General features: G+C 41.0%; 1 protein-coding gene across 3 annotated transcripts in view; it reads left to right on the top strand.

The window, feature by feature from the left end:
* Window positions 1-16086, top strand: part of cdh24b (cadherin 24, type 2b) — a 226333-nt gene extending 210247 nt beyond the window's left edge. For all 3 annotated transcript variants that reach the window (XM_032565534.1, XM_032565533.1, XM_032565535.1), the window contains 4 exons: window positions 1516-1830; window positions 6790-6997; window positions 8686-9172; window positions 11699-16086. In XM_032565534.1, the coding sequence (XP_032421425.1) occupies window positions 1516-1830; window positions 6790-6997; window positions 8686-9172; window positions 11699-12694 (2006 nt within the window). In that variant the 3' untranslated portion in view covers window positions 12695-16086. The remainder of the gene's footprint in view (window positions 1-1515; window positions 1831-6789; window positions 6998-8685; window positions 9173-11698) is intronic.
* Window positions 16087-17099: the final 1013 nt, after the last annotated feature.

Genomic DNA, 17099 nt, shown 5'->3' with positions numbered 1-17099 from the left:
ATATGGACAGCTTGTCACAAAAATGTGTCTCATTATTTGCTTTGTTACCAAAGAGAAAGATCTGATCTGTGATTTCAATCAACAGAGAAGATTCAGGATAATCACCTTTGTCATGTTGGTGCAACTTTGCAGTGACATTCATGTTGATAAAGAATATCTATGCCCTCTTTATCTCTCTGCATTTTTTTTGTTTTTTTAGTCTGTTATTTGATATAGAAATATCTAAAAAAAAAAAAAAAACATTTTCCATGCACATAGACAAATCTATTTGTTGGAGGTTAGAAGAGACATTTCAATCGCAAAAACATTGCATACGAGATTCTCAATTTAACATGTCAGATTTTGTCGCTTTTGTACTTTCAGAAACTTCAGCCTCTTGCAAAGGTTTTCATATCCCTTGGCATTCTTTTATGTTTTGTGCCCACAGCCACAAATGTAAGTGTATTTCACTGGAATTTAATGTTATTGAACAAAAAGTAGTGCACCATTGGGAAGTGGACGATAAATCGATAGAAAAAAATGGTATTTGGAAGCATGGTTACTATTTCTAAATAGTAGCCCCCTTTTCTTGGATACTCCAAAATGAAATCCAGTGCAGCTAATTAATAGATAGAATCCAACTGAGTACAACTTCAAATTAACCAAGATGTGACTGCTAACCAAAACTAACAGGGTGGGCAAGGCAGACGTTAATCAGCAAAGCAGCCAAGATTTTTATGGTGAACAAGAGAAAATGAAACAATTCAGAGTTGATTGAAAGATGGCTGGAGTGTCGGACTTGAGAATAGTGTGGAGGTTTCCCTTCCAGCAGGACAAAGGCTAAACACCCAGAGCTGCAATGGGCGGGTTTACAAGACATGGTTTATGAGTGTGGCAGTCCGCCTCGATGGATGATGATTGTTGCTTCGGTAGGGATCAGAAGTCAAGAATAATGGTTCCTTTAATGGCTCGCTAATCTAGTAATTGGCCTGTGTTGGTGTCCACAGAACTGGCATAAGAGTTGCTGAACTCTTGCTGAAATCAAACAGTATATTTGTGAATTTAATGCTTTGGATTGTTTCATTCTGCATGACATTTAGTCTTTTACCAGAGTAGGAGCATCTCTATTGAAAGGCAACTAAGATATATTGATGCAGCTTGGCATTTTGACATGTTCACATCTCTTAAACTGTCATGACTCTTCAAGTGGGCTTTTGATACTGCAGTGCCATATCATTAACTTGTATAGCATAGTCATTCTTGTTACAAGCAATGTGGTCTGTCACTTGTAGAGTTCAAGTTGTGTAAAATGTAAAAAAAAAAAAAAACTAAAGAAAAGTTTGAAAATTTCAAAGGCTTTTTTCCTGCTACTGACACAAGTCACAGATTTGTGAACTTGAAAGATGGGATTTTGGGGCTCCATTTTCAAAACGCGACCTCCTCCCATGACTTAGCACAGAAAATGGAGAATCATAAGAGGCAGTTAACTACTGATTAATAACATGTGTCTTCCTTTCTGTCTGATTTCCCCGGCAGGCCCCACAGCCAGCCTGGTGCTGCTGTCCCAGCTCCAGCCGTTATCCCGCTCCCCATCCTCCACCTTGACGTTGTACGTCCCGCTCGTCCTCAGGGACGGGACGTCGGGCCTCACCAGCACGGGGACGGTCACCGTGTCTGTCTGCCCCTGCCTGAGGGGAGGAGCCCGCGCCGAGGAGAAGGACAAGGAGACAGAGGGAGATTCGGACTGGGAGAGAGAGGCAGTGTGTTTGCCTCAGCAGTCCATGCTGCCCTCCCCGGGGCTCAGCACTGCCGCTCTGCTGGCTATCCTGGCTTGTGTTGCTACGCTACTGGGTAAATATTTTGTTGCATAAAATATGCAGTTGAAACCAGATACCTGCACACACCAGAAATACACATTAAATCAGACAGAAACTGCTTAAAATGTGTGTATTTTCTGCGGTTTTCTGGAAATTTGTCCCATTCCTCGTGACAGAAGTGAATCAGGATATAGCCAAACAGCTTTTCCACTCAATCCCACAAACTTTCTATGGATCTCCTGGAGCTGGACAATATGGCAGAGAAACAAGCCACGACAGAAGGGTTTCATATCAGTCCAGATCGATAATTAATGATTAGTTTTTGGTTTCCAATATCTGAAATACTGCCAAACTGGTGGCGTGACCTTTCCTGTGTCATCCAAATTTTTAGTTTTAAGCAGTTATGAGGCACGGTGGCGAAACCTGAAATTGCTGCTGCGCTATTTACTCAACAGGTTGTTGCTAGGTAACCCGTCAGCAGGTGAGTTAGTTGATGCCGCTCACCTTGCTTTGCTGGTGATGAGAGGTTGAGCAGCTAAAGCCTGTCCTCTTTCTACATTTCCCAGAAAGCTGTGCGGTTCTGGATCCCAGTTCAGTCATTTCTTTTTTGGATGGCTGTCTTCAGGAAAGTGTGATGCTCTCTCTGTGACTCTTTCATAAAAGCAAAGCAAAACATGCAGGGAGGGACGGGGAACCCTGGCAGGTACAGATGAAAATGACACCTTTAGACCTCTAGATGTTAAACCCAGAGATCAGCCAAACTTGATGTCCAAAATGCTTGTTTATTTTATTTTATTTTTTTTATTTACATATCACACAAGGATATAAAATACCTCAAACTATGACGTCATCTGGACATTCCCAAATTACGTGGACACAAAAATCCCATTAAAAAAATGAAGAAAGATTATACAAATTTGATAAAAACAGTTGTATGACTTTGCAAATACAAATGTTGCTGACCCTTACTGTCCCAAAGTAGAAAAAAAGACTAATTTAAAGTCAGACAGTGAGATTAAAAAAAAGAGATTTTGTGTCCTTTCACATTAAACGTATTTGTGGTTTTAAACATGTTACTGCACTCTTTATGAGATCTCTTTAACTAAAATAGCTGCAGTGCTGTAATGCTAAGCAGAGTATCGCTAATCATTTCCCAGTAAAAAAAAAAGCTTTTCTTATATAACCTCATTGATGACTATACTCTGGCACTCATTGTTATATATACAGCAAAGAGATATAATTTTCATTTTAATGCAAATCTAATAAAAACTGCTGAGCAATTGGTGTTTTAGTGCTGTATTTTTACCACTACATCAACTCCCTGGCTGCCTAATCTGCATATGGAAACAATAAAAGCAGCAGTGTAAATATTTCTCTGAATCACAGCCACTCAGTAGCCGGGTTTGCTTTCTCTTTCAGGTTTAGCCCACTTATTTCTTTTGGCAAGGTCAGCTCCGATCAGCGCTAACGTAGCATTACCGAGTGATTATCTGGGTTCTCCGTTTTCGTTTTTTTTTTTTTTTTTCTGCAGCAGCATAACCAAATGTCACTGCTCCGCCTCATAATGCTGAGTCTCAGAGAAGGCCTTGGCTGGCGGCCAGCATCGTTGTCAGTTCCTTTCAGCCAGCTGGATCGCCACTCATGCCGTGTTTGATGCAGTCGTTATTATTCTGGGAGCGGCCGGCTCAATCACAACACTAATGTAACATGGTGTGAGTGAGGGTGGCTTTGATGGAGCTGAGGAATGAACCACAGTAGGTAAATGCCTGAATTGTGTTGTAGAATTTGACAGTCTGTAACAGGGTTTGTTTTGTTTTTTTTAGTTGTGCGATAAAGATATAACACAGAGGCTTTGACAATGGCTCCATGAGGATCGTGTCTGGTGATTAAGAAGATACTCGGCCCGCATTAACGACCTCTGAGAGCTCTCTTTTACTGAGAAAATATGTGCAATGTGCTGTGAAAATGAGCCCACATATTATCATGGATAATATATATTATCCATGATATAATATTTTTGCACATGGATCAGTGGATTTTATCCGTAGAAAATAAATAAAGCAACTTCTGACAATATCGTGGCAGCAGATTAACTTAATGCAGCAGCTTAGCCGCCTACATGACACCCACAAGGAGATATAAGCGTGCGTATGGACACGCAATGATGCTATCATTCTCTTCTTGCTAAATCCCTTCCCTAAGCTTCTATTGCCAAATTGTAAACAATTGCAACACAACAAGAAATTAATGTTTTAACCGTGTAAAATGTTCATATTTATTTAGCACGTCTGGTTAACTGATCAATCAGTCGTAACAAAGACATACCGTTATGCCTCAATTTCGCTAGAGCGGTACGTCACGGGTCGGTGTGCGCTATTTTATTTGATATTTTATTTGCATGGTGTTTGTGTAGAAGAAGCATTGGTGTACGGTCTGTTCAATGCCAATTTTGGGATCCGTTACATGGGATCTGAGCATAAAACGTGCTCAGATCCAACGCCGGGTCTTGGATTTTGTAACTCAGTTTCTGTGAGTGTGGACTGGTGGGGCAGTAGTGGAAATAAAACTTATTAGTCTGTACCATTTTCCAAATTATAACAGGACAATTGGAGAGGGTCAACCTCTTTAGTTCCCTTGAACTTGGAAGCAGACACTTAGAATCAAACCCTGTTTCTGCGTACTGATGTTTTAATTGTTAAATGATCTTGGTTTGATGTAACGTTTATGTGAAAATGACAATTAAATACAAGGCTACTAGGGAGAAAATAGTTTTTTGACACCACTGTAGATAACAGATAATTTTAAAAAAATATTTGGAAATAATAAATAGTTTTGGACAGCAGTAACTGAGCTCAGGATTTTTTATTTTCTACTTTACTTAAAATATTGTATAAGTTACGTGATTAAGTTTTGATCAGTTGCACAAAACAACCTCCACAAGATACACGGAGAATATTTGCAACTGACATTGTGTAGTTCTGCACAGTATTGCACTGGATATGAGACTCGATTTGACGTTCAAAGCCTGCACGGTCTGAAGATCGTCAAATTTCTTCAGAACCTCCTTACGCTCTCCTTATATGTGGCTTTTAAATGAAGTAACATGACAAGTATGCTATTAATATATTACATCGTTTCTATGCCCAAATCTAGGCCAGTTGTTGAAAAGCGAGTTTTAGAGTGTTTATTAGTTTCCATGAAAGATTTCAGATTTTTGATTGGGAGTGTTTGTGAAAGTGGTTCTGATAAATTGGTTTTATATATGGATTCAATCTAAAGATGAGTTGTGTTTGTATCGTCCGTGTAGAAAAGATATTTTTGTCTTTTCATTGGATATTTTCCAATGGTACTTCTCTCATCAGTGGGAGACATCCTACTTATGCCACCACTTGCTAACCAGTCAAAAAGGAGGAAATGATCTGATATTCAGGTCTAGGACAATATTCAGTGCAGACTTGCGGAGAGCACATAACCCAGTTTCTCTCTTCTCAGCAGCAAGTAGGAGACGCAACACAAGGGGGTGCCTACTTCCTGTTGACAGCACATTCATAGAAGTATTAGAAAACTGGCCTCAGCTGACAGATTGACATATTTTATTACCAGGATGTTAATGTTCTGACCCACCTCCACTCTACTGCCACCCTCAACTACTGCTCATGCGCCCCACATCACTTTTATCAATTTTTCTACAAAATGATCATAGTAATAATATGTTAAAGGGGCAGTATTGTGTAAAATTAACTTTTTTAAGGTTTACGTCATATTATAATGTAATTCCCTCATTAAAAACATACCTGGAGTGTTGCCTTGATTCTTTCGTGAGAAATCCTTTAGTCTCCCGTAGCAACCATGCAGCTGTGCAAAATATCCGGGAGGACCGAGCGCCGCCTTCGAGGACGAAGCTCCTCCTCAGAGCTGAAGTTTCCAAGCCTTTGAACTTTTGCATTACAGAGCAGCCATACACACACTTGGCTCCTTCAGACTAGCCAGCAACAATTAGCAAACACCTAGTGAAACTGCGCATCAGCTGAGCTCATCATACAAGCTACGTCTCAGTGCAGCGCTGGTAAAAACGTTGTTAAAGGGTTAATAGAGGAGCGATGTGGTGATGACTTCCTGAAGGCAGAGTTTCAGAAAAACTTTCTTAAAGACTCAGGGGCCTAATTTCAAGATGTGAAATTATTAAATCAAATTTCTTATATATATATATATATATATATATATATATATATATACATATAGCATTTTGGCTGGAAAACACATAATACCGCCCATTTAAACAAGTTTCAATATAAAAATAAGTTTGAGTAATAGTTTTGAATTAGTTTAAATCCAAGTTCAAATAGTTTAAAGTTTCATGCCGAGGCATTTGCATTCCATTTTAAAGAGGATTTTTTTTATTCCCCTGACACCAAAACACATTGAAACTATTCATTGTTGGGTTTTTTTTTTTTTTTCTTCAATCTGATTGTTGCCCTACAGTTACACACATAGTAACATTTTCCCCAGTTAGTAAGGTAATTATGATTCCATTGTAAATTATGAAACCACGCACAATGGCTAAACGTGGCCACAGGTATCCCTGCTGAACACGTGCTAATGAGCTTCCATCGCTCTGCTCATTGCCACAGCTCAGGGTCAAATGCAGCTCCTTGCTTGGAGAATATAGAACAAGAGTCATGGAGTCATGAGAGAGTAAGGTATCAGTTTGCCCAGTTAGAGCTCAAAGTCAATTACAGAGTGGAGGCATGCAGTCTGCTGATATGATATACCGGCCCTCTAACCTGAGGCCTCTTCTGCGTTCTCTTTGTCTTTGAGAATTTCACCTCTTTGTCCGTATGACTCTCACTCACTCCGTCCTCCACCTGCTTTCCTTTATTTCCCCTGTGGCTTATGATGCACCTTCTTCTTCATTGTTCATCATTCTTTCTCCCTCTCTCTCTCTCTTTTTCTTTTTTTACTTGAATATCATCTACGCCTGTCCCCTCCGCAGCAGTGAGCGCCCTGTCGCTGTCGCTGCGCCGTCAGAAGAGGGACTCCCTGTCGCCGCTGGAGGAGGATGACGTGCGCGAGAACATCATAACCTACGACGACGAGGGCGGCGGGGAGGCCGACACGGCCGCCTTTGATATCGCCGCGCTCCAGAGCGCGCCGCACAGCTCCCGCTCTCGAGGCTATCGCACGCTAGACAGCAGGAATGTGTAAGTAGGCTGAGGGTTGTTTACATAACGCTCATACAAGTTCGGTTTCATCAAAACCTCAAAGCTGGTCTCACATTACACGCCAAAGGGAGCACAAGAGGTAAACATCACTTCCTCAGCACCCCTCCGTCCCTCCCTCTGTAGAAAAGGCTTCCATCGCACTCAGGACTCAACCGATCCACTTAAGCAACCGGTCGGGTCGCAGCTCCCGGGTCATAATCAATCCCCGATCAAAATGCCGAAACAGAAGGCTATCAAGCGCGGTGGTCCCGGGAGACCACTTTGTTCTGTCCATTTTTGTTAAAGCTCGTTTGTGTCCCGCTACATCAGAGGGCTGTTTGCACCCACTTTGATGCTTCTGTGAAACGTTGTTATTGCCTTTGGACTAATAATTAGTTCCCGAATTCATGCGGGCCATATGGAGAGGCCATAAACAAGTACAAAGAGTGCCTGCAGTTTATCGAAAATTGCTTTTTTTTTTTTTTTTTTTCATTTTATAAGACATGGACACAACAACATTTAGAAAAAATAATCTAGTGCAATAGTGCAACATCACTGCAACAATTCCTTTTTAGGTTTTCTTGTTGTTGATGCAGTGTGCCTGAGAAGTTATTCAATTAAACTTTGTGAAGCCGCGTTTTGCATTTTTACCCAAATTATGATAGATTCTTTTGCAAAGCAGTAATTTATTGCCTCATAATAGCATTAGCATATTTGAACAAACAACGTTTGCTGTTAGTTCAAGCTCATTGTATTTTCAGTAACTTGCTCTCATAGTGGCTGATCTTGTACAGGATTATATCAGATTGGTAGTTTACAAGCAGGACAGTTGTAAGATCAAAATATCCCTGTTTAGTGTAACTCAGATAGCACATTGCTAAAAAAAAAAAAACACTAAATGATACAGGACTGGATGAAATGGCTGAAAAACATATAAGCATTACCAGTCAAAATTGATAATTATTGCTTTGCTTTTTGTTTATAATATCTGAAAACAAAAAGGCAAACTGGTAAAGACAAACTGTGAGAACTGGGGATAAAACTTCCCCAGTTTTCACTGCATGCTATTGTTTTTTATTTTTAAGTTATGAGGCACTGTGGCAAAACTTGGAACTGTTGTTGCACAATAGACTCAACAGGTTGTTGAGTCTATTGTCGCACCAGTGAGTGAGTGAGTGAGTGAGTGAGTGAGTGAGTGAGTGAGTGAGTGAGTGAGTGAGTGAGTGAGTGAGTGAGTGAGTGAGTGAGTGAGTGAGTGAGTGAGTGAGTGAGTGAGTGAGTGAGTGAGTGAGTGAGTGAGTGAGTGAGTGAGTGAGTGAGTGAGTGAGTGAGTGAGTGAGTGAGTGAGTGAGTGAGTGAGTGAGTGAGTGAGTGGGTGAGTGGGTGGGTGGGTGGGTGGGTGGGTGGGTGGGTGGTTAAAGCTTTTCCTCTGCCTACATCCCCCAGAATGCCATGTGGTTCTGGATCAGATTTCTGTGAAATTATTGGATATTCTAACAGATGTTGATGATACGTCAGCAGTATCACTCACTGCACAGCTTGAAATAGTGCAATTATGAGTTTAATCACAAGCAGCGCCAGGAACGAGCACGTTAACTTTTGGATCACGCCGCTATCACGATATACATTATGGATTTTTTGTCCAGCCGTAAAAGGATCTAGTTTTGAACATTTTGTTTGTTTTCCAGGCGTTACACCCAGCAAGGTCAAGACAAAGGTCGCAACTACGCCTGGCCCCAGAATCCAGGTGTGGACAGCTACTCGGCACCAGGAGGACCCCTTTACGGTCGCCTCTGCTACAGCAGCCACACCCTCCCGGTTCTCCGCCGTACACCAGGTGGAACCTTCGATCCGGGCCTGGCGGAGCTGGCGTACCGTATTCCCGGAGTCCAGCCGGACCACTCCCTGGTCATCCAGAACCAAGGCGCCATGGTCGGGCCTATGGAGTCGGGGGCGGTGTACGTAGCGCCCACAGACCTCAGCACAGGGAGCCGAACGGGCAGTCGCACCGGCAGCCGTGATGGGACGGCGCCGCAAAGCGGAGTAAGCACGTCGGACGGAGGGACTCCGAGGACTAGCGACAGTCAGGAGAGAGGAGGCGGGACGGGACCGGGAAGCAGCTGCATGGACGGAAGTAATGAGGACAAAAGTAATCACAATCAGGATCTGGACTGGGTGAGGAATATACGGAAAAGATCGCTTGGAAAATATGCATTACCTTGCAGAAGTATCTACAACTTAAGATGGAGCTAAATATTGCACATTTCTGAAAGAGAAACCTAAAAAAGACTGCAGGTTCATCTTATCGTAGGACACCAACCCAAAACACCGTCAACACATGAATATCCTCAAAGGGCAGATAGTGGCAGGAAGGATTGATAAAACTATCTATTAACAAACTGCCAAATTTTATAGTTTTCTATGCGTTGATTAGCACTTAAAATGTAACATTTTCTAAAATCTTTTCACACTGATGTAATTTGGTCTTATACAAACAAAAACTGACTTGAATTGACTAATAAAATAATAGTTAAACATACAACTATTAGCTTAATTTATGTGGCCTTCTATATGCCAGGGGCCACATAAGTAACTATGGCCTCAAGCTTAACAAATGTGCTCAAAGCATATTCATTTGTTGCAAATACTCAATTAATTCCTTGTTGGATTTGAGTCTAGGCTTTACGTATCGACTCTTTTTCATTCCACTTCTCACATTAAAGTTTGTGCCTATGTAGCTAAAAACAGAATGAAGTGAAGACTTTTGCGAGGCACTGTTGAGAGTGATTTGGAAGTTAATTCAATTGATGTTGGATTATAAATCAACTTTTTGATGGGTTGAAAGGAAGTGCCCTGTTTGCAAAATGTATTTTGGTTCTGATTTGCGGGACGTACTGAAACGGTCCGTCTAATTATCCTCACATGTTCATTGTGCAAATCATGCATGTATGAGCATTTGGTGTGAAAACTGGCATTCTGCTCTGCAAAAGCAGTGAAATATGTGAACAGATGGAGAGCTAGATATCATGAGAAGGGAGAAAAAAATAAAGGTAGCTGTTGCGCTAAATCATAAAATAAATGTAAATAATTTCTTGGCTAATGATAGATGGCTGCATCGGAATTGGAATTAAAGTTGAATGAGTGACTTAATTATTCTGTTGTATGAGCAAATAATATGTTAGAAAGTAATTAAGCAAATATAAAGGAATTGTTAAGTTTCCATTTAACTTAATATGGTAGATAATTGCGGTCCTCCCACATTAAAGCGTTTTAGTGTCTGTAAATCAGCAGAACTGAGCAGGACAATGGCGGGAGAAGTTGATGGTGCCGATATATCAGCACATTTATACCCCATTGTACATTTTTGTGTCTTCTTTTATTTATTAAGTCATAGCGAGGCTCTCCGCTGCTTTATTTAATTTTCAAATATTCTATCTCTCTTTCACTTCCCGATTCATCAACCTTTCACTGTTGGCTCATTCTGCTTTTCAATTAATATCTATGACTTTGTGCAGCTCCTCTTCTACTCCCTTCACTTGAGTTCAGTTTCTCTCTCTATCATGTCAGGCCCTTTCTATCATCTTTTTTTTTTCTAGCTTTTTCCACAGGGTTGCTACGCAGCGAGCAAAATTCTGGAAGCGGATGGAAATTGATTGATGTTTTTTTTTTCCAACTCTGCATGAGTTTGGCGAATGATGGGCTTTCATATTTTAATTTTATTTTTATTCTCTGTTCTATTATCTGAAAGCTGCTCGCATTAATTCATCAGTCAATTTCTATTTCTCCTTCATCTTTTGCATGCTTCCCTGCTACCTTCTTTTCTTCTATGCTTCCAATATTCTTTTGCTCTTAAATCTCTTCCTCCCTTCCATTTCTTATTTTCTTGTTCCTTTCTTCCCATTTAGAAATAGCTACATGAGATGCAAGTTATCGATTAATGAGTTAATCTAAAGCTGATTCATCATGATAATTGATAAGCAGCCATTTTCTTTAAAACTTGAGATTTCTCTTGAATCAAGATGGCCGGCCGTCTTTCCGAAACGTAAAGGGCAAAATTTTTCAAAATACGCTGAATTAAAAAAATATATATATTTTGTGTCAGCTGTATTTAAATAATGCCTGAATAAACAGAAAATGGCAGGTTTTTTTTTTTTCACATTATTAGACTTTGTAGCACATCAGTAATTTGTGGTTGAGAAGTATTTTGAAACAAAACCGCCTAAAGGGCATTTTGCGTCCCACATCGCGCTCTTTTTAGACCGTTTCTCTTTCCCGTTCTGGAATCTCCCCGCCATCTTTAGTCCTGTATCAGCTGACTCTATTTTAGGGATGACAAGCGGCGCCCTCTTCTGAATGAAGGGCAAACTACAATGCTAATAAGCGGATGTTATTAATTCAATTAATTTAATTGATTCAAACAAATTTGAATCTAATAATCCAATCAAGAAGTAGGTTGATTAATTGTTTGTATCCCTAATAGCTACCAAACATTTTTTGTGAGGTTTTCTGTTTAAACTTTAAAAATGAAAATAGGCTAAAGAGGACTGAGGATTGTTTAAGTCTGGAAAAGTTTAGAGTTTTATTAAAAACTGTGTAGGAACCATCATCTGAACTTTGTGTCACCACTCTCTACCATATTTACTGTCTCTTCTGTTAAATCTTTCTTCCTATTTCGGCTAATAAGACCTATGTTTCCCCCAGGTGCAGTCAGAGACGTTGCCCAGGGAGCACAGCCTCGTTATGACCCGCTCTGGCTCTTTGATGGGTCAGGGTCACGCCGTCGGAGGCTGGGTTTGTGACTCGGCGACCCTCCCCATGGCCGGGCGCAGGGCCTCCCGCTCCGGCCCGTCCCCGAAGCGCACCGGCCCCGGCCTGCCCGAACACGACCCCAGCGGGGAAGGAGGAGGAACCGAAGGGGGAGGAGGGGAGCGGGGACGAGGAGTTGGGAACGCTTCCAGAGACGGACAATCAGTCGGCGGACGCAACTACGCCACTGTCCTCCAGGGGGAGGTGCCTGGAAAGAGGGACTACACCAGCAGCCTGGGGAGAGGGGGCCTGGAAATGGGAAGCAACTTTGTGGTGGCGAGACCGGACAGGGAGAACGGAGGAATCCCGCTGACCGGAACGCCGTCTGTCTTCTCGGAGGCAGCTGGATTTATGGGGGACTGGCGAGAGCAGATGGGTTTAGGGGGGTACGTTTTGGGCAGGAGGGACATGAGCCCCCAGCTTTTACCCTTCCCGGGGCAGCCGAGGGGAACGCTAGGGGGAGTGATGGGCTATGGGCCCGGCTGGGTTCCTGGGATGGAGGCAACGAGAGGGCCACAGGGGCCCGGCGGTCCCTCCTTGGCACTCAGGGTGGGTGAGTTCCTACGCCTGCGTCTCGCCCAGGTCACTTTCGACCCTTCTCAGCCGCCGTACGACTCTGTGCAGGTGTACGGCCTGGAGGGGACAGGATCCAGAGCCGGGTCCCTCAGCTCACTGGAGAGCGACGGCGAGAAGGAGGATTGGGGCGTGGGGCTCGAAGACTGGGGCCCTCAGTTCCAGAAACTAGCCCAGCTCTTTAAAAACAGAGAGAAAGCTAGAGAAGATCAAGAAAAAGTTGAAGAAGTTGCCAAAAAGGAGAGAGAGCAGAAGGAAGAGTCTGACAAAACAGAGAAAAGAGAGGTGGAGGAAGCAAGAGATGAAGGGAAAGACTGAGGAGAGCAAAAAAAAAAAAAACGGGAAATCAGTGGGGGCAAAGGAGGCAGTAAGGAAGGGTAGGTGATGAAAAGGCAACTAGATGTAGAATAATGTGAAGAGAAGTTAAAGGAGAGAAAGATGAAGAGGCAAAGTAATAAAAAGAGACAGAGAAAAATGAGCCAAGGGAGGATGGAGAATGTGAGGGCAGGAGAGGGAGTGATTGATGTAATTTAAAGCAATAAGTGTTGAAACGCTGATATGGTTGAGCACAGATACCGAGACAATGCGGAGGCTGCATGGGCTCGGGGCAGCAACAATTTGTTAAACGCTCTGGACAAAGAAAAACAACCCAAACATCCCAGACTCGATTTAATTCAGCCCGCACGTATGGAATGAGAATTAGCAGGAAAACAAGGAGAAAGAAAGATGCTACTTGTTGTATGCGTGTGGGTGTGTGGGTGTGTTTGTGTGAGAGAGAAAGTCTGGCTATGTAAGAACAAGTGGATTATTCAGACACACCAGTCTTCGTGAGCTTAAGTGTGAAGAATTAAATAAAGATAAAAAAGAGAAAGAGATGAGGAGTAGAAATCAAAATACCCAGGGACAATTTAAAGAGAAGAATAAGAAGTAGTGCTGCACAGGCGACGGTGTTGGTATTTGGAATGATGCGCAGACGGAGTCGGAAAGTGGAAAAACACACAAAATGGCCGGAAGGGTTTCTGGGATGAAGAGGGACCGGGATGGTGGGAATGTATAGCGTCAGAAATGATCTCATAATGAAGCGATTGTACAGCGAACTATTACTTTTTATTCCTTCTGCTGGGGCAGAAAAGTGAATAATTCAGCTTGCTTCTCCATTCCAAATGAAAATGATGAATCATTTAAGTCCCTCCAAAAGATTCCAAACCTCCTTTGAGTCACAGTAAAACAGACATTGTGAAAAATTTAAACCATTGAAGGATGTTGTCCCCCACTCTCCCAACACCACCGCCCCGTCTCACGCCCCCAACCTTTTGTAGTCGAGTGTTGATATGTTTACAGAGATTTTACACACCGACACGTCCCAACAAGAAGGACTGAATAAAGTAAAGCATTGATTGTACTAAAACAAGGTGATCCACAGTACCTTCAAAAGTATTTATTTTCTCTCTTGAATCTTTTACATTTTGTCACACTGTAACCTTCTAACCTAAGAAAACTTGAACATTCGGCAACACAACGTAGTGCATACCGACGAGGTGGAAGGATTTAAAATGTTTTCCATGCTCCCATTAACTCTGACCACCTTACAAGTTTGCTGGAAGAAGCATCTCCACAGCATGATGCAGCCACTACCATGTTAAACAGGAGAAATGATGCACATTCTGTGGTGGTTTTCTGCCCCATAAGCTATTGTCCTTGCTAATGCTAACTGTCATTTGTGCCCATAGTAAATTTTCTATTGGCCACTGTCCAGTAAAGTAAATTGAAATTGAGTGCCCCCACATATAGCTTAAACCCTAACATTTGTCTAATATTGCTATGGCTAAAGAAATCGACGTTGGTGTTTGAGATGGAGCTTGAAATTTTTCCCAAACTAAAGTACACATTTTCAGTTTCGTAAAAGGACTGCATTTGATCGCCTATTGTCCCAAATGTACAAACAGTTCGATTTGGCACAACTGAGCTGTTCTACACTAAATACCACCTGTTTAAACAGTGTGTGTTTGCTTACTTGTGTGTGTTGGTTGATGGGGAGAATGTCAAAGAAGGCCTACTGATGTTAAATTTGACATCAGGGGGATGTTGACTATATAGGAGACTTATGAAGTCAATCCACTTGATTTTATTTAAGGATGTCCAGTTAAAGGGGTTGAATAAACTGAAACCAAATTGTTCTGATTTTCAATTGTAACACAACATTTTTTTAAAAAACTAAATCCCATTCTTTCCGCTTTACAACTATGCACTACTTTGTGTCAGATTTTCTTTTTAATTTGCCAATTCGTTCATACAAAACAAACATTGCAGACTAGCGAACAGAAGTATTGACCTACAAAATAATTAATTACATATGAGAACAAAAGGGAAAAAAAGAACAAATAAAGGGTACAAATTAAAATGGATACATTCAGGACAAAGACAAAACACAGAATGTAACCAAGTGGTGTCACAACAAAGTCAATTGAGTCCCACTAAAATAACTACCTAAGTCTATTTTTTTCAAAAGTGATTGTTGGAAAAGAAAAATCAACACCTCTTTAATAATGCGAAATAATCAGTTTTGCCACAAAAAGAAAGACTTTGCTATTATTTTATCATTTACCATAAAATCCTTGAGGTTTGTGATTGCGATGTCCCAAAATGTGAAAAGGTTCAGGGGTTAGAAATACTTTTTCAAAGCGCTGTACAAGTATTCAACTCACTTTTTAGAACGCTGGACATTCAGTTGCCGAACAGTTTTACCTGTGAAGTCTGCTGTTTTCTTTCTCCTTTCTATTTTCTGTGTCCCTCCAAAGCCGCCCTACGTAGTCTCACCGTACGCACCTTGAGGACCAAGTATGATTTCTGATAACAAGTGGGGGAGGGGTAATCGGTGCCGATCACTTCCTTCTCTGGACACTTGTACTGCCTAAATGAAAAACGTTCCACAAACCTTTTAATTAAACGGTAGGGGCGCATCAGCACAGAGACTCCCGCCGTAGGCCGTCGCGTTGTCATCAAAGGTCATAATGCAAATGAGTTTTGAGTTTTCAGCTGGAATGCACTTTTCTACTGTACGATGTTCAGTAACGGATCATGAACAAAGTCAACGATAACACTTGTTTTATAAGATGTCGATTAAAAATATATACGTTGTTTGACTGTATGTAAAATCATTTTAAATGTAAATACCACTGAATAATACTGCTGAAAGAGACTATGAGATTTAAAAAAACAAAAAAAACAAAAACACTTTTGTTTGGGGGAAAAAAAAAAGTATAATAATAATTTAGGTGTTCAAATGGAGCACTGTCGGGACTATATGTATGTATTGTAGATTAGAAATCGATCAACTGAGCTGGAATAAAAGCAGCACCCTGTATTTAACATTTGTAAATGGGTTCGTCATGTGGTAGCTCTTCTCTCGACAATGGACAAGCCGACCGTTCAATTATACATGTGGCCTCTGGCAGACGCTTGTTGTGCAAAACAGTGGTGTAGTTACAGAGAAACCTGTTGGGAAGCCTGTCTCAGTGAACAACTCATTTGAAAGAAACTGTGTACGTGGGGGTGTGTGTGTGTCCATACACACACACACAAATCTGTATTTCATTTCTATTATGCACTAAAATGGAATATGTCAGTACTTGGTTCTGCCTGAGAGAGATGGAGGTTTTATAGATACTTACCTCTCTTTGGGAATTTAATAAACTGTGAATTAAGGGAAAGTGGCTTTTTTTCATCTTTTATGCATTTCTGCCTCTGCAATTTAAGTACCAAATTAATTTTGCATTTCAATTTACCTAAGGAAATTCTCAAGTTCTCCTAAGAGTAGCTAAACACTCGCATAGGCATCTTATCTTAGAGAGCAACTCTAAGTTATGGTATATAAAAGTCTCTTTTTTTTAAAGTAATGTTCACATGTCAGTGTGTAATTTGTGTTTTGTTGGTCTCTGGGAATGAAATAGATTTAATTACAGGTCAACACCAAAAATGAGCCTACTAATGTTTGCAAAATCCCTAATGGCTAACGTTACATCGTTACATTTGTTTGAGAATTTTCTCCCATGTTCATCCTGTTTTACGTTAGCCCAAAGCATCTCAATGAAATTTTTAATTCTTTCCCCCATGACTTTCCTTTTTTTTTTAAAATTCTCAGTCAGTTTTTGGTGTATTTTATGAGAGATTTTGGGTTATTGCTGCAGAATCTATTTCTGACTCAGTTTTCTTTTACGCACATCTTTCTCACATCACACTGACTTCCACTTCCATTTGGTTCGGGTAAACAAAAGGGCAAACTTAAGAAGCTGCAACGAAGATATCTGATTCATGATGATACATGATGTTGACTTCACAAGAATCAGATGGGATGTTTACAATATTCTTGGGGAGAAAAGAAAGCGTTCCTACTTGTCACAAATAGTGCGAAACTTTCACAAACCACAAACTGTTTAAAATGACATATAATCTGTCCAATAATATCAAGATTTCACTAGTCTGAAATGTTTGGAGCGGTGATATAGTACAGGAAATGTATCTTGGAGCGAAGCGTTAACTACACGTTCTCCGAGAGCTTAGAAACTTTTTGTATGCTGTCCGTTTCTGTCTTGGATGGCATTTTTAAAATAGCGTTCCTCAGTGCTTTTTTTAGTGGTGTCAGCCAGTTCAAAAGGACAACTTGTTAATTTTGTCAACAAAACATCCCAAAATCGACTACTACTTTTCTTATTTCGTCAAAATC

Source organism: Xiphophorus hellerii, chromosome 6, assembly GCF_003331165.1.
Source record: "Xiphophorus hellerii strain 12219 chromosome 6, Xiphophorus_hellerii-4.1, whole genome shotgun sequence".
Lineage (NCBI taxonomy): Eukaryota > Metazoa > Chordata > Actinopteri > Cyprinodontiformes > Poeciliidae > Xiphophorus > Xiphophorus hellerii.
The sequence above is the reverse complement of the archived record's forward strand: the minus strand, read 5'-3'. Positions and strand labels throughout refer to the sequence as shown.